Source organism: Pecten maximus, chromosome 15, assembly GCF_902652985.1.
Source record: "Pecten maximus chromosome 15, xPecMax1.1, whole genome shotgun sequence".
NCBI classification, from domain to species: domain Eukaryota; kingdom Metazoa; phylum Mollusca; class Bivalvia; order Pectinida; family Pectinidae; genus Pecten; species Pecten maximus.
This window is the reverse complement of record NC_047029.1, coordinates 4565386-4583985: the sequence shown is the minus strand read 5'-3', so window position 1 is coordinate 4583985 and position 18600 is coordinate 4565386. Positions and strand designations below refer to the sequence as shown.

At 32.0% G+C, this 18600-nt stretch overlaps 1 protein-coding gene across 1 annotated transcript; it reads right to left on the bottom strand.

The window, feature by feature from the left end:
- Window positions 1–503: 503 nt before the first annotated feature.
- On the bottom strand, window positions 504–18516 carry LOC117344182 (ankyrin repeat and zinc finger domain-containing protein 1-like). The gene is given in 17 exon segments (XM_033906837.1): window positions 504–2403; window positions 2769–2839; window positions 3338–3418; window positions 4015–4113; window positions 5572–5683; window positions 6146–6737; window positions 7655–7858; window positions 8202–8450; window positions 8995–9217; window positions 10616–10708; window positions 10710–10764; window positions 10959–11074; window positions 11961–12226; window positions 12491–12587; window positions 16862–16956; window positions 17636–17833; window positions 18153–18516. Coding segments are annotated over 16 exon segments (2667 nt in total). The 5' UTR covers window positions 17832–17833; window positions 18153–18516; the 3' UTR covers window positions 504–2285.
- Between the last annotated feature and the right edge of the window lie 84 nt (window positions 18517–18600).

Sequence of the window (18600 nt, the reverse complement as noted above, 5' to 3'; positions counted from 1 at the left end):
TGACATTAGATATCTTTAGAATATCTATAAAATGTAATTATACAAGGAATACACTGTACCTCCATTATCATTTGATGATCTGAGAGTGGAATTAATACATTGAATTATGGTATTAAATCCATCAATATAAAACAGGACATTTTCATGTCTATTATTTGAAAATATTTTTACTCATGAGTGACACAATAAATTTCATTTTCTCTTTTCATTTATAACTATAACCAGAAAATATGTATGACATAAATGCCCCCAATGCCGTTTGACACCCCGAAACCTTCGCAGTTCCCAAGATTAGCTATTTATATTTCATCGGATAGGACGGGACGGGACCGACATGGGTAACACTATAATTTGGTTTGTTTTTGTTTAACGTCCGATTAACAGCCAGGGTCATTTAAGGACGTGCCAGGTTTGTTTTTGTTTAATGTCCTATTAACAGCCAGGGTAATTAAAGGACGTGCCAGGTTTAGAGGTGGAGGAAAGCCGGAGTACCCGGAGAAAAACCACCGGCCTACGGTCAGTACCTGGCAACTGCCCCACGTAGGTTTCGAACTCGCAACCCAGAGGTGGAGGGCTAGTGATAAAGTGTCGGGACACATTAACCACTCGGCCACCACGGCCCCTTGGTAACACTATAATCCCCCTCCCCACTTCATGGGGAGTGCATAAAAATATGCTGGTTTTTATGGATTATCAACAAAGAAAAAATATTGATATCTATAAATCTTTTACACTGGCAAAAAATATTTACTGAGGTGACTTAGGAATGGAATGGCATATATAGTCCTGGAATGTAAGAAATTGAGGACCTTTTAAGTTTTCGAATGATCTATATGAGATTGATAAATGAAATAAGTCTGACAAGTTTTCAATTTTAGCACCTTTATGATGAGTTTCAAGTATTTTGTAAGAAATAGAATGAAATTGAATTTTTCAATTATCAATTTACCCAGTACTGTTCATACATAGAACACTGGAAACAAATGATGACTCAGGTCAAAATACTGATTTTGGAGTTCAAGCCTTTTCTTTTGTGACCTCACACAATTCAACGGGATATCTGTGACATTCAGTTATGATACCACAGTTGACACGAAACACAAATCCCCATCTATGCCGAGTCCCACTAGATTGTAATAAACATTTTATAATATAATTTATGTAATGGGTGTTATGATACCAAACTGATAACTGTGTATAGATGTATGATAACTGAAATTTTCAGACACTAATTGCTATAAGAAACAGAATCTAGTTCATTTTAATTTCTAATCAACAATTAAGATGTTTACACATACATGTTATTGATTTTATGGGTTTTGCTAAAGAAATACATGTCCCCTATACCGACTCCCACTAAAAGCAGTAACAGTACTTGACCTTGACCCGAAATCCCTGAAACTTGGAACTGGCCCGATATATATATCATGGTCCTTTTAAATTTGTATTTGTGTGAAGTTTGATCAAAATCCCTCAAGGAATGAAGCCATTAAAGTGCTGAAAAGTGGAGTTAGGTATGTACCTGTTAAAAAATAAAATAACATTTTTATCATTTCTAAATTATAATGATGAATTCTCTTTTCAGCTTTGGCATCAATTAATTGGTTTTGTTTAAATTTTCAATTATTTTCTTATAATTTTCTATCTTCGGTCGACCAATGATCTCCTAAACACAAAAGTAGTGATGTTGTATTTTCACCCCAAAGCACACAGCATAGGTCAAACATATCCAGTTAATAAACCAAAATATTTTGTGTTTATCAGAGGTAGAGTACAAGAAAAATTTTCTAAATTAAAATGAACACATCCCTGGAACCACCTCCAATAACAATGGGAACAGTACCGGTGTTGTTATAACATATATATCGAGTTTCCTTTCTATCCACAACCAGTCACATAATGCTTTATAAAGTCTAGATAAATTCTGAATAAATGTCTTAATGTCTCTGGCCTAATTAAGGGCTAATGGCTGGAGATGCTGTTCATTTCCACATAGAATTGGTCTTATAACCAACAGAACTGTAAATGGTTAGTGCCACAGATCCACACAGAATCCACCAGTCTTATAATCGACAGAACTGTAAATGGTTAGTGTCACCGATCCACATGGAATCCACCAGTCTTATAACCGACAGAACTGTAAATGGTTAGCACCACCTACTGCGCGATCCACACTGTTTAAAATTTATAAACTGGATCCAAAATTCCATTTCTCTGAGGTAATATTCTTCAATAATCACAACTTGTTATTCATGTTTTTTTAGTCAGCAGATAATATCAACAATTCATGTCTTGGTGTTGGATAAGCGATGCTCCTTCAGACATTTTGTTGTACAAAACTTATAGTCACAGTATTCAAATGGGACTTTCCCTGTCATGTCTCTGCCACACTGGAAACACCGACTGTAATCAAAGTAACAATCATATAAATAGAAATGATACACACGTCAGTATGGAATGTGTAAAGTACTTACTGATCCTCCATAAAAAATTGTTTAAAAGTTTTTTGGCAACTTTCAATGAATTATACCAGAAAAATTTGACAATGAAACTTCCATTATTGTATTATAAATTTCAAAAGTATAAAATTTATGTGGATTGTTTATTTTCATGCAATCTGTTTTCTTTTATTTGAATACATTTTTCTGTATTATCTAATGAAAAGGAATCAGTATTTACTCTTATCAATTTCGAGATTTTTTTAATGAAATTTATTTTGAATATACACATGTATTTTGAACCTTAAACATAAACGATACAAAACTTGCCTCAAAACCGGAGTTGTCACCCCTTCTGCTACTGTCTGCTTCACCAAACGTTTTTCAGCAGCAAGAGCTCGCTGAGTGAGAAAAAAAAAACATTAACATATAACATTTCTACAGTGATGGAAGTGTTATGCATTATATAATACTTTACACTGATTATACTTATGTAATAGAGCCTTTTCCTTTATGCAATTAAGCAAATCACACCAGTGACACAATTCTACAGAAAACAGTACAGAAAATCATAATCTGTGAATATTTGTGATTCTACTTTCCTTAACAACCATAATGTGTGTATACTTGTGATTCCACTCTCCTTAGCAACCATAATCTGTTTATACATGAGAGTCTACTTTCCTTAACAACCATAATCTGTGTATACTTGAGATTCTACTCTCCTTAGCAACCATAATGTGTGTATACTTGTGATTCTACTTTCCTTAACAACCATAATGTGTGTATACTTTAGATTCTACTCTCCTTAGCAACCATAATCTGTGTATACTTGAGATTCTACTTTCCTTAACAACCATAATCTGTGTATACTTCAGCAGAACTAAATATGTTCCTACCTTCTCTCTGTCAGACAGTGATAGGAATCTAACTTTTTCCCTCTCTTCTTTTTTCATCACTTCTTCTTCTGCATGCTTTTCCTATTGAAATCAACAATGATAATAGCTATGTATTTAATATGCATCATATGTTTGTATCAAACAGTAATCAAAACAAATGAAAGTTTGACCTCTGTGACCATGACAAATGTCTCTAACTAGCACCAGGGTGACTTGTGGCTGAACTTTTGTAATGTGACTTCCAGTTTGATTTTTGAATAACTTTTCTTTACAATATGTCATAACAAAATATTTCCAAAAACTAAATGCTCTTTTAATGAAAACTTGGGTAATTATAACTGTTTAAATCTGCTTCCTATCCTTCCATACAAATGTAACACTCTTCTCTTTCTTCAATTAATTTTTTATCAGTGATTTATTTTAAATAATTCTGATTATTCATATTTTAATTTTAGAAGATCTGCTAAGTGGTATACAATGTACTTGAGGATGGGGGCTGTTAAAATAAAATTTTATGATAATAATAGTCTTTATGTTAAAATGTAAAAATGTTAATGCGACTTATGTCATCCATGCAACCAGATTTAGAATTAACTAAAAATAGTGATGTTGTATACGACAGACATTTTCAGCAACCATTACGCAGTGTGGTATAACCAGTGTATCACAGTATTCACCTTCATCTTCTCCTGCTTAGCCTTTTTCTGTATTTTCTTTCTCTCTGCTTCCTTCTGTCTTCGTTCAGTTTCCATTTCCTCTGTAAGAGGACTAGGAACCTATTGGAGATCAAAGAAAATTGATTTCACACTAATTATCAAATTTCTCCAATCTTCATAATTTAGATCTGTACACAAACACATTGTTCACTTGAATATTAGAGAAAAAAAATTCAAAAGGAAATAGATAAATTACAAAATGTTAGTGGGTTACTTTGCTGTTATTGTCTTCAAATAATATGTTTATACGTCCCTTTAAAACAACCTGTAATAGTCTTGAATTGGGGTATTTTGATAATCAAATTTTGAAAAAATTGAATTTATTTGTCACTGCTTTGAATTATAGAGCTATGTTTATAATTATAATCAATATAACATAGAACACAAATGATGAAGGAAGACAAATTTACGACTCGTGCCCTGACCAGGCCTTAAATTCCAATCTATGTCACCTGATTAAATTGCTTAACCAGAAAACCCCCCAGCTTATACTACTGCACCAAATATGATAGATTTGCCAAATACAGAATATTACCAGGTAGATGTTTCAGCAGGTACATCTGTATGAACATACGCAACATTCTTCAATGTTAGAGATATTTGGAAACTTAAGCTTTTTCATTGATCGTCAATGGAGAAACCTTAATCAGTATACGTTTTGTTATCTTTAGTTACCTTTGATTTCTTACGAACATTACATAATTGATTACAGTTCAGCTATTTAAGTCCAAACAGTTTCAATCAATTATGTGAATCCACATCTTTTTTGGACTGCCAATTACTGATATATTTGTTAAACATAATTCTAAGTCTATAATACAGCCAGGACTCTGTGACCTTATTGATGCAAACTTCTAATATGCACTAAATTTAGGCTTAAATGTTCCATCGTTAGTTTGGCATATTTCAACTGAATATGAAGAAACGCACATAAAGAATTACTGAAAACCAAAACCAGAGCTGCTAATCAAGGCCCAGATTAGGAATGTATCCTATTGAAACTGTACTCAAGCATGTATGGTACTTCAAAACAAAAAACTTGACTCCTTTTGTTCAGGAATCATTTGATGTTAATAAATCTTTATATGAGAAGATATACTTCTGGTATAATTACAGTATTGTAAGCAATGTGATAAAGAATAACAACCAGATAAAGACTATCTTCATAGAATAATTCAGCAAACAGGAAAAGAAAACTTCAAGCTTCATTTTCAACTTCAAACCTGATCACAAAGTCTTTCCATTGATTTAAAACTCTAAACGTAATTCTAGGTCTATCCATTGATTTAAAAATCTAAACATAATTCTAAGTCTATCCCTTTAAAACTCTAAACATAATTCTAAGTCTTTCCATTGATTTAAAACTCTAAACATAATTCTAAGTCTATCCACTGATTTAAAACTCTAAAACAAAATTCTAAGTCTATCCCTTTAAAAATCTAAACATAATTCCAAGTCTATCCATTGATATAAAAATCTAAACATAATTCTCGGTCTATCCAATGATTTAAAACTCACCTGAGCTGCTTCATAGTCGTATTTGAGAGGGAACTTGGCCATAAATCTCCTGAACTCGTTTCTAGTCTCCTTGTTGGATGTACTTGTGTAGGGAGTCTTACCAAACTTATCTCTGACAATTAGAAATCACAGTTTTAAGTTCATAATCCTTTTCCATTGTAAAAAGAGGCAACTTATTTTTTTATGAATCTACAATTAATTCTTTAAAAGCAAATGATGTGTGTACAGGTAGAATATGTATTACTTTATTTTCAAGTTCTGTTTAACCAAACATTGGAAGACATCGAAAATGTTATTTCTATATTTAAGGCTTTCAGTTAATCTTACTGGCATTTTCAGAATCAAAGTATAGATTCACCGATATGTTAAATCACCTATCCTTTCAACACAAAGAGCCCATTCTCTCAACTGAATACCCTGTGCAGTAATCATGGTATTTGTTTGTCCGTTTGTTCATCTCTGTCCGTCCGTCCGTCCGTCCGTCCGTCTATCTGTTCACATTTTTGTTTCTAAAGATTCAATCCATACCCAGAAGCCATTTCATTCTGTATCTAAAACCAATTTTAACACTTACTTGATGGCAGGATCTGCTCCTGATTCCAGCAAAGCTTTTATCACTTTCTTGTGCCCTTCCTTAGCAGCAACATGCAGTAGAGTTGTAAGCTGGTCTCCTATTGGCTCATTTAAAATTGCTATGGAAACCATCGGTGACAAGATTTCTTCGGCATTAGAATTTGATCCAAATCCCTGTAGCTCGTTACATGTTTTATTCGAAATATCTAAATTCATTCTCTCTTTCTCCTTCTGATTTTTATTGGGATCACTTATTTCACTTTCACTCAATGTGTTTTCTAGATTGTCTTTTTCCATGTCAGTTTTACATTCTCTCTCTGATATAGAAACACCAGTGATCACATCATTTGACTTCAAAGTTCTTTTAGTTTCGCTTTTATCTTTGACAGGTATTTCATAATTGTCTTGGGAACCATTGGAAGAACTAACTGTGTCTGTTTTAAACTCTCCACAAGGTTCTATGGAGGTTCTAGGTATAGACTCTGTAGGGGCCATCTCAGAAGCAAATACAGCCAGCAGATTTTGAAGTGTTTCAAAGTCTCCCACCTTACAGGCAGTGTAGAGTGAGTTTTTCAGGTGATATTTTTCTTCTTCTGCATCCAAAATAAAAAAGAAACAAAAACATATTATTACTCTTTATATGAATTTTAAAAAATAAGCATTTTCTAATTAGAAATTGAACTTGATTTCTCCTTTTGTTGAGTTCTTTCTTTCAAATTGTCAAGTTAATTGTCCCTTGAACAGCATGTGTCATTTTGAGGCCCCTAACCTTGTAGAAGCTGGTGGCCACCTCTCTGACCATCACTCAGGAAGCTACCTACATGTTATCCAGAACACAAGATACGTGGATGAAAGTATTGGAATTTAAAATACTGCAAAACATGTCCTTGATTTTGCAAAAAAAAATTACATTTTCAATATAAATTTTACGGAGTAATTTTATTTCCAAAACACTGAATTTAGTATTAATACACAAAAGCAACTTTAAATTTCACCCATACATGGTGATAGCACAAGATGGTCAATTATTTCAGATCTCCGGAAAATATAACCAGGAAGTGATGAAACCACACACCTCAGCTTTTCACCTGAGCTCCTATTAGTCTAATTCTCCACTGACTGGGCAATTGTGACCCCATTAAACTTTAATAGTTACATGTGCACATATAGTAACGTTTTATTTATGATAAATAACAGCGAAATTTATTTGTTTTCCAACAGGCGCTTAACAAGTAATGTCAACTTAATATACCAATCACTCTAACTTGTTGGCCCATATGGAAGCATGAGAGAGATTTTTCAGCAGGAGGAAACAGGAGTACCCAGAGGAAACCCATGTTGCCAGGCTTGTGGCCTCCATACCCTCTCAAATCCATCAAGGAATCACCTCCTGATCACCTTGGTCAAACGGAAGTGTAGTTCCACCACTGTCATCAACAAAAATCCTGGTTTGTGCCGAATTAAACATCTTCATAAAGTTAACACTGGACATATAAAAAACCAAACTTACCCAAAGCATCTGATTCTGGGGCAATTTGACGTTTTAAAGATGGACGTCTCTTACGAGCACGTGGTCTCTGAGGTCGAGGTTTACGTGTGGCCTTGAACTCTTTCAAGTCTTCAGTAGACAGGGTCTCCATAGAATCTACTAAATCTGTGTCACTGGCAGTTGATGCTCCCGAAGACAAGGCCTGGGTATCATGGTGGAGGGCATCTGACAAAATAGGAAAAAGTGTTCTTGATGTTGTCCACAGTTAATCAATACTCTATAAATTGATTCAGTTTTTAGGTAAATGCAAGTAACAACAAATATGTAGACAATTAAGTTTGAATGTCAGATTTTCTGAATGAAATTTTGTGAGAATCATATTTTTGAGCCCACACTTAGTCTGTCTTGGTTTAGTTACTCTCGTTTTATGAGGGTAAAAGGACAAGGCCGCTAACAAAGTTCCGGTTAATGTCACTTTGTACATATTCCTACACACACACGCACATGTTATCAATATACTCCTTTCTCATGACATAAATTCATTTCTTTCCACTTAAAGATCCCTCACCTAACAGTTCAAGCTGTTGACATTTAAACATGGGCTTGGTTAACTTGTCCTCAGCTGAGTCAGGTCTTTCAGATGTTTTACTGTCAGTGTTAGCCAATGGTGAAGTCTTAAGCTTTGATTTGTCCTTGATTTTCCTGTGTTTTGGGGATGTTTGGGGGTCATCAGGTACAATTTCAAGGTGACCTGTGTCTGCACTGAAAGTTACCGCAGGCGAGAGTGGAATGAAATCACGAATTTCTGACTCGGCACCTGTAAAATATTAAGGAGGACCCACAAATAGATTTTTGTGGAAGGAATACGTAGACACATCTATACAAACCAGCTGTAAAGCCATAGTGCAACTGAACCTTCTTTGAAATATAATAATACACATACAAAGTACAACATTTGCTGAATTCAAGACACACAAATACATACACAAGAAAAAAAAGAATAAAGCATTAATAAACACTATTTTTAACTTATTTTACTATTCAGAATCCAGAAATAAAGAAATCTTATGCATGGTATCACTGGTCCTGGAGAAAATGCATCTTTTTAATAATATATAGTATTGTTTGAATTAAATCACTTCAAACTATTTCCCTGTTTGACACACCTGGTGGATTCCCCGGTGAGTATACATTTTACTTGAACAGACCTAGAAAATATACCTAGTATCTAAGATGATGAATATCCATGATGTAAAAAAAAAAAAAAAAAAAAAAAGAGTCCTTATATAAACTTCTAGTATCTCAGTAGTAAAATTTTGTTATTTTTTCTAAACCTATATATTATATGAATATTGTATTACCATAGCATTCAACAGAACACAAGACCTCGTGGACTCGTCTGACCTCGTTGTGAGTTGGTCTCCGTGTGGCAAAAGGAATCATCCTGATTCGTTCATCTTTCTTCTGTAAAGGCGGAGTCTTTCCGGAGAAAAAAATTCTTTTGTTAAAACTCGGGGCTCTAAGGAAGATCAGGTCACATTTGGCGAGTAGTTCGGACCAGGATGAGAAAAGTTCATGTACCTCCTGTTGAAAAAAAATGACAGGTGACACATTTGTAAATATTTAGTAAGATTAAAGAGCTTGTAAACACACATCCGTGTTGGGGAAATAACATCACTGAAATTTTTTTCAAGGGAAATATTCATCATCTTAAATGGATGTATCTCTGAATACCAAACATTTTTAATTTTCCATCAAAAAGTAATATAATTTTAAGGCTGTTCCAGGAAAACATCTATGGGACTGGGGGGAAGGCACTTTAATAGATCATATGAGGTGAGATGGGTTCAAATTAAATTAAATTCTATTGGTTGGTGGGGTTTGAAATAGATTGATTCTGTTGTTGGGTGTATTTGATATGTTTGAACCATTTTTTCACATTAGTTGCTTCTATATCAGGGTACCATTCACAAAACAGTGGATATGTGAGAGGGTCATCAAAGTTATAAATCACTTCTACAGGTGGGTCACCCCTAATTTCAAAGTGCCTTCCATCAATTTAATATATGTTTTCCTGGAACAGCCCTTTGTCATATTTATTCATCTAATTTTACTTATTTTCCATATACATTGTATATAATAATTCTTAATTACTTTTTCCAAATACAACAGAATATTTTCAATGTTTTGAAGAGGTTACAATGAAAAATGATCCAGTTTAAGATAAAATACTTATGTCACAGAAAGTTTGGAAATGTGTTGTGTAAATCACAGGTAAACAGTCAATTAATGGCATACAGTGTATAAAAGATAGCTTTTATAAAACTCTATACATTTAACTCCAAATTGTTTCCTAAAACAACACCTACCTATTGCTGAAAAATGTGTTGGCTTTCAGAGAACACATCCCCTTTTAAATACTGAACATACTGCATTGCATAAATTTTCAGTGGTAATTTTATCTTAGAATAATCAAAAATAGCTTCAGATTATATTTATGATCTGCTAAATTATGGTAATTTTTGTATTAAAATCAATTTCTATCACATATATTGTTAGATTTTCCATTTCATCATTTTAGTGTGAATTTATTTAAATTCAAAAGACATTTTATTTTAATACACAGAAACACACACCTATACATATATAGTAAACAATTCAAATCAAATAGGTAAACAAGAAAAACTGTCACATGTGAGGCATTGTTTGACCCATATAGCTAATAATAGATTTAGTTTATCTGGTCCAAATTGTTATGTTATTGAACTTAAAACATTTTCTAAATGTACGTCTGGAAACCAATGACTAAACTTAAAACATTTTAACAGATATCTTTCATAAAATCCAACAATGCCTTCCTATGGAAAAAATAAAGGAATTGTTGGACCTTGATATATACAAGGTCTATTTCTGAGATAAACTCCGTCTCATTCTGATATGACTATAAATAATATTTCACCTTCCCCTCCACCATACACTAACCTCCTTGAGAGCTGCCTCATTGTATCGCCGTAGACTGGCTCCAGCAGATTTAGGGGCGTTACCCTGACTATCTCTGCTACTCTGAGCGGTCCCCTCGTTTGGCTCTCACAACATATCGATGAAAGGTCTTATGCACCAGAATCTCATTCCTGTGTTAAGTTAAAAGCAACAGATAATCGATCAGATTTTTAGAAAAGGATTTAAATCAGTTTGATATGATAATGAATACTGTGAAAAAAAAATCTGAAATAGACTGTTCCAACGTAAGCTCTAAACATTACATTAAATCAATCTCAAATGAGAAGCCATTCACATACATACAGGTTAAACTGATTTGACTCACTTATCAAATATAGCCGCTGCAAAATGGCCGCCTGCAGCCATGAATATAGCCCAGGTCATATGATGAGGAGCATTTGTTGCCATGGTAGCCAAGTTATTCAGCGTTGCTGGCTGATTCTGTAAAATAATTTAATTGAGAAAATTTTATCAATTTCATAATCGGATTTTATTTCTCATAGGTATTATTTCAATTTTATCACAAGCACTACTTAAGGTAAATTATGTGATCAATTGATTAAAACTATTGTATGGAAGTTTGATTTTGCAAATATTTAACTTAGTGGGTTTCGTCAGGTCCACCTCTAGATTGTCAAAACTAACTAGAGACCAACATTTCCATTTTTGTTTAACACTTGTTCTGAATCTACCTAAAATAGTACATCTCCGCTGAACATTAAATGGTATACACAGATTACTATCTGTTGCTAGGATATCAAGAGTACGTTTAAAGGCTGATGTACCTATAAGATGGAAGATATATAGAGTTTTATATGATTTGATGACACTGTAATAACTTCTAATATTAGATATAGTCCATTTTTCCTTAATTCTCATTAGCTTAAAAAAGGTGTGGAGAAACCCAATGTTTCTCTTTTTAGAAACAGCGACCCAATACAGTATTACATTTATGCTGTCATAATTATTGTTAAATCACCATCCCTAAATGTAAATTTCCTGTTATCAAAAATATTACTGTATAATGCAATTCCAGCCTTCTGCGAACAAGTTTCATATCTAATACAAAAAATAAGGACATTTGATTCGGTCAATACAGTGACCTGGTAGAATCTGAAATATTGACCTTAGGCTCCACTCTGAGTCAATGTTTTATTCTTCCAGGTTGGTATAATACCATACTGATCATGACCTAACCAAACGTCCACAATTGATAATTATCATGGGGAAATAAACATATTTGTTTATTTTTATTAAATTATTACCAAATCAAGTATGATCTTGTGGAAATCTAAGTAGTTTTTATCATTTCAAAATTTCTATTTACCTTCTTATGGTACAGTATACATCTATAAATCGATATCAGCTCGCCATCTTTGTTACGGAAAAATAATTTAGGAAATTTCCTTGCAGCATCATCAACTGCGCTAGGCAGTTCTGTCTCACTGTCATTGCTACTACTACAGGAGTCTCCTCGGTTTCTCAGATATGCCGCTATACCGCTCGGCTTTGAACGCAGTTTCCGTTTTTCTCCATCCTCAACGTCCGAGTCATCACTCTCGGATTCAGAGCCAGAAATGCTGGATACACAAGCTGGAAATCAAACAATGTTATTCCAAAATTAAGATATTCTGCCTTTCTAGATTTTGAATTCAATATTACTACAGTAAATATATTTTCTGCAGAATGAAAATAATTGAACTAAATAAATAAATATCGTATTTATAAAGAACAAAAACTGAAGCTGCAGAAAAAAAAACAGGAACATTAACAGCTGAACATCTGACATACTAAATTTCAGATTTTTTCCACTTTATTATGTTAGCAATTTGCATCAACCTTAGGGCAGTGTTGTACCTGATATTTCTATAAATTTTGCCTCTGTTATAGAATCTTTGTCTTTCAACCGCAGTCTTAGGTTGTATCTATGCCAGTCAGACTTGTAATGCGAAATCTGAAAATCGAGAATCAGCAACATAGATTTCAGTACAAGTCCATTCTTATCCTCAACAGGAGGGAAAGTAAAGACGGTATATATATCTATCTAAAAATCACACTACAGGTAAAATAAACTGCTTAAATGAATTTTTTCCTGGGTATTTTTGGATATAGTATAACCCTGAATTTGGCTGCTTTCAGAACCTGGATGGAAGGGACTTGGTGGAACATATACACATATTGTATCTATCCTGTGAACATTCAGATTCTGATACCCAGGCCTGGACCAGGTCCGACCTATAAATTTGAATAATTTCTGTACAGTCTATGTCATGATAGAACTAGATGATCAATTATTCACATAGAGGCTGATAAAGGGAGATAATTCCCATTTAAAAATAAAAGTACTTGGTATTTGTCTTCGATGCTTATAGAGGAGCATATTATATAATATAACCCAGAAAAGCATACAGTATTGGAGAAATTCTATACATCACCTGTACTTAATAAATAAATTGAACTGAATTAATTTTAAACAATAATATTGTATCTTCTTCAAACAATTCATGACACATTCCTATTTTATATGATGTGTAAATATCAAAATGTTAGTTGCCATGATCATAATCATCGTGATCATCAGAATGTAGGTGATTGAAGAATTAATCCAATATTAAACTGACAAATCTTGTGTATTCTTTGTTTCTATTCTCTTTGTGAGCTACTTTTCCAGACTGATTAATTTCTATAGAACCTGTATAAGAGCATGGATATTTCGATTACTATAAGAATATCAATTTAGTATTATCAAAAGGGGCATAACTCTGTAAGTCTTGTTTAATGGTAGATCTGAGGGTTGACGTGCAGAAACTAATTCCCAACTGTTAAAGACAGTCAAAAATATGACTTAAGTCTGTGTACCATCACAATATATATATATATCATTAATATTTTGAAATGTTTTTACAACATTTTAGCACTAAACATGTACTAGACAGAGGACAAGACTGTCAAGCAAATCTGAAGAACCAACATAGAATCCATTTATGCTGATATACAGATGATCGAGTCAGATATAAACTTAAAAGATTTTAAAACATTTTCACCTTTAAATCAGATTTTGATAGTTCTACAGCTGATTACATTATACTCCATATGATACTCAGTGACAGCGATAAACCATTATTTGCATACTCTTGCGAGTGTTCTATAACATTGTGTGATTTCAGCCAATCAGATTTGTCAGACACATGTCTGCCAAGTTGTGCGAGAGTGCAATACAATGTTTTATACTAATGAAAGATGTCGTATTTATGACACTTTGATGAATATTATGAGATAAGATGAAAATTAAATGCCATTCTGCGCTCTGGTTTTGATACCAAAATGTAATAAAAGTGTCATGGCACTTTCGATCAATATGATGATTTATGGCGTTCAGATAGCCAATATCTGCTTCAGCTTCGATACTGGTTATCTTTGCTTTTAATAATGATTTTGATAGTGTCTGTATGACAATTTTATAATAATGATTGTGTCTGTGTTAGTTTTATAATAATGATTTTGATTGTGTCTGTATGACAGTTTTATAATAATGATTTTGATTGTGTCTGTATGACAGTTTTATAATAATGATTTTGATTGTGTCTGTATTACAGTTTTATAATAATGATTTTGATTGTGTCTGTTACAGTTTTATAATAATGATTTTGATTGTGTCTGTATGACAGTTTTATAATAATGATTTTGATTGTGTCTGTGTTACAGTTTTATAATAATGATTTTGATTGTGTCTGTTACAGTTTTATAATAATGATTTTGATTGTGTCTGTGTTACAGTTTTATAATAATAATTTTGATTGTGTCTATGTTACAGTTTTATAATAATGATTTTGATTGTGTCTGTATTACAGTTTTATAATAATGATTTTGATTGTGTCTGTGTTACAGTTTTATAATAATGATTTTGATTGTGTCTGTATTACAGTTTTATAATAATGATTTTGATTGTGTCTGTGTTACAGTTTTATAATAATGATTTTGATAGTGTCTGTATGACAGTTTTATAATCATGATTGTGTCTGTTAGTTTTATGATAATGATTTTGATTGTGTCTGTGTTAGTTTTATAATAATGATTTTGATTGTGTCTGTATGACAGTTTTATAATCATGATTGTGTCTGTTAGTTTTATAATAATGATTTTGATTGTGACTGTGTTAGTTTTATAATAATGATTTTGATTGTGTCTGTGTTACAGTTTTATAATCATGATTGTGTCTGTTAGTTTTATGATAATGATTTTGATTGTGTCTGTGTTAGTTTTATAATAATGATTTTGATTGTGTCTGTATGACAGTTTTATAATCATGATTGTGTCTGTTAGTTTTATGATAATGATTTTGATTGTGTCTGTGTTAGTTTTATAATAATGATTTTGATTGTGTCTGTATGACAGTTTTATAATCATGATTGTGTCTGTTAGTTTTATAATAATGATTTTGATTGTGACTGTGTTAGTTTTATAATAATGATTTTGATTGTGTCTGTGTTACAGTTTTATAATCATGATTGTGTCTGTGTTAGTTTTATAATAATGATTTTGATTGTGTCTGTATTACAGTTTTATAATCATGATTGTGTCTGTGTTAGTTTTATAATAATGATTTTGATTGTGTCTGTATTACAGTTTTATAATAATGATTTTGATTGTGTCTGTGTTACAGTTTTATAATCATGATTGTGTCTGTGTTAGTTTTATAATAATGATTTTGATTGTGTCTGTTACAGTTTTATAATAATGATTTTGATTGTGTCTGTGTTACAGTTTTATAATCATGATTGTGTCTGTGTTAGTTTTATAATAATGATTTTGATTGTGTCTGTGTTACAGTTTTATAATCATGATTGTGTCTGTGTTAGTTTTATAATAATGATTTTGATTGTGTCTGTTACAGTTTTATAATAATGATTTTGATTGTGTCTGTGTTACAGTTTTATAATCATGATTGTGTCTGTGTTAGTTTTATAATAATGATTTTGATTGTGTCTGTGTTACAGTTTTATAATCATGATTGTGTCTGTGTTAGTTTTATAATAATGATTTTGATTGTGTCTGTATTAGTTTTATAATAATGATTTTGATAATGTCTGTGTTACAGTTTTATAATAATGATTTTGATTGTGTCTGTGTTACAGTTTTATAATCATGATTGTGTCTGTGTTAGTTTTATAATAATGATTTTGATTGTGTCTGTGTTACAGTTTTATAATCATGATTTTGATTGTGTCTGTGTTACAGTTTTATAATAATGATTTTGATTGTGTCTGTTACAGTTTTATAATAATGATTTTGATTGTGTCTGTGTTACAGTTTTATAATCATGATTGTGTCTGTGTTAGTTTTATAATAATGATTTTGATTGTGTCTGTGTTACAGTTTTATAATCATGATTGTGTCTGTGTTAGTTTTATAATAATGATTTTGATTGTGTCTGTATTAGTTTTATAATAATGATTTTGATAATGTCTGTGTTACAGTTTTATAATAATGATTTTGATTGTGTCTGACAATTTTATAATAATGATTTTGATAGTGTCTGTGTTACAGTTTTATAATAATGATTTTGATTGTGTCTGTGTTACAGTTTTATAATAATGATTTTGATTGTGTCTGTGTTAGTTTTATAATAATGATTTTGATTGTGTCTGTATTAGTTTTATAATAATGATTTTGATTGTGTCTGTATTAGTTTTATAATAATGATTTTGATTGTGTCTGACAATTTTATAATAATGATTTTGATTGTGTCTGTATGACAGTTTTATAATAATGATTTTGATTGTGTCTGTATTAGTTTTATAATAATGATTTTGATTGTGTCTGTGTTAGTTTTATAATAATGATTTTGATTGTGTCTGTATTAGTTCTATAATAATGATTTTGATAGTGTCTGTGTTACAGTTTTATAATAATGATTTTGATTGTGTCTGTTACAGTTTTATAATAATGATTTTGATTGTGTCTGTGTTAGTTTTATAATAATGATTTTGATTGTGTCTGTGTTACAATTTTATAATAATGATTTTGATTGTGTCTGACAGTTTTATAATAATGATTTTGATTGTGTCTGTATTACAGTTTTATAATAATGATTTTGATTGTGTCTGTGTTAGTTTTATAATAATGATTTTGATAGTGTCTGTGTTACAGTTCTATAATAATGATTTTGATTGTGTCTGTGTTAGTTTTATAATAATGATTTTGATTGTGTCTGTGTTACAATTTTACCTGGTCTTCTCTAGAAGTGAAGTCAGTTGTACAATAGTTACAGGACATCTTCTCTGACACGGACGTATAATCAGCTCTCTGGTGAACTACATTTTCTGAAAATAACCAAACTGTTATTGAAGCATGTCTTGACTTCCATACAAGTAGGCCTGTAGCAAGGATTCGTTTACATGTTGATTATAATCCCAATATGAGATTGTGTATTTATTATCACTGTGGCGCTCACCTCTCTCAGCCATCAACATCTGACAACACTTTCTGTTACGGGGTATTGGCAGGTTATCATATATTATGTGATATCTTCTGTAGCCCTGGTTGTTTTATATGTATAAAATGTCTTATTCCTATGATCATGAACTTGGCTAGGGAAAAGTTCTCTCTAGCAATAGAGCATCAGACTAGCAATTGAGGTCCTAAAATCAACAAATAAAATGTGTCTTATTGGTGCACCGATGTAATAGCCAACAAAAATACCCCAGTTAAAATATTGTTTTCAAAAGTATTGATGTCATTCTTGAAATCTTTATTAACTTAATTTCTTTCAAGGAAGGGGAATATAAATGGGACCCTGGTAAAAAAAAAAAAAAAGTCATTTCCTATAAAGCTACTGAATTGCCATTAAGAATTCTCTGGATTATTTACATATGTAGTTGAGCACCATATGTGAAACGCTACAGTAAACAAGACAAAGGTCATTGGTTTTATCAAATTCCCTAGATCAAAAGAATTACGTAAATGTATATCAATTTATGGAATATTTGTTTTTATTTTCACCCTGTTCATTGTCGTCATGTTCCTTGGTAGTTTCCTGGCTCTCTCGTGTAGGGTTGCAGGCTGCCAATGTGAGGTCTGTCAGCTTTGCCAGGGCCTGCCCAGTATTGTATAGTAGACAGGTCGAGTACTGCTTTGAGGGTCTCTTCTGTATCTTTTTAGGGGTACCAGGAGGAGTGAGTGTAGATGTAGATGCCATTTCTGATAGAAAATTCAATAATGGATATTTTATAAGACACTTATTAAGATACAACTTATATAATATTGCATGTTTCCAAGAGACTTATTTATGAGAAATCCACCATGGATAGATCATTATCATACAGATGTGTACATTCACATTTCAAAATGCATGAAACAGAGACATTATGGACACAGAGCATGAAAGTCTGTCACTTTTCCTGTATGAAAACATAACAATTCCTTTTACAGAAACATGTACATTTTAACATCTGTAAAGTGTACGCATTTTCGATATAGTATCGGACATGTGTACTTAAATCAAAACTTTGGAGTTCACCTTTTTATCGTGTTGGTATCTTCCTAAATTTAAGATCTTTGATTCAAATTTTGTTTTTAAGGGTCGCCATCCTATTATATTGCATCACCATCTGGCAACTTATCTCGTGATGTGGTGCAATCGCTTGCATATCTTTTAAGTGTCATGCTAATTATCTTAGACGAAAGTTCATTAATTTACTTAATGATATCAATAGATACAACTGTTATAACCAGAATGTCTGAGTCGTTTTACAGCGGTTTTACAGAAAGATTTTTCAGGTCCATTCGTTACTGATGTATGAGCTGGGCGCATCCATCTTGAAAATACCCGGATATAAAATATATTTAGATTTTCATTTCTGAATAATATTATTTGTTAATTATGCCAATTCATACTAAAATTCAGGAAAATATTTATGGGTGATAGGACTGCATTCAATACTATTTATAGACTGACATTTGAATCA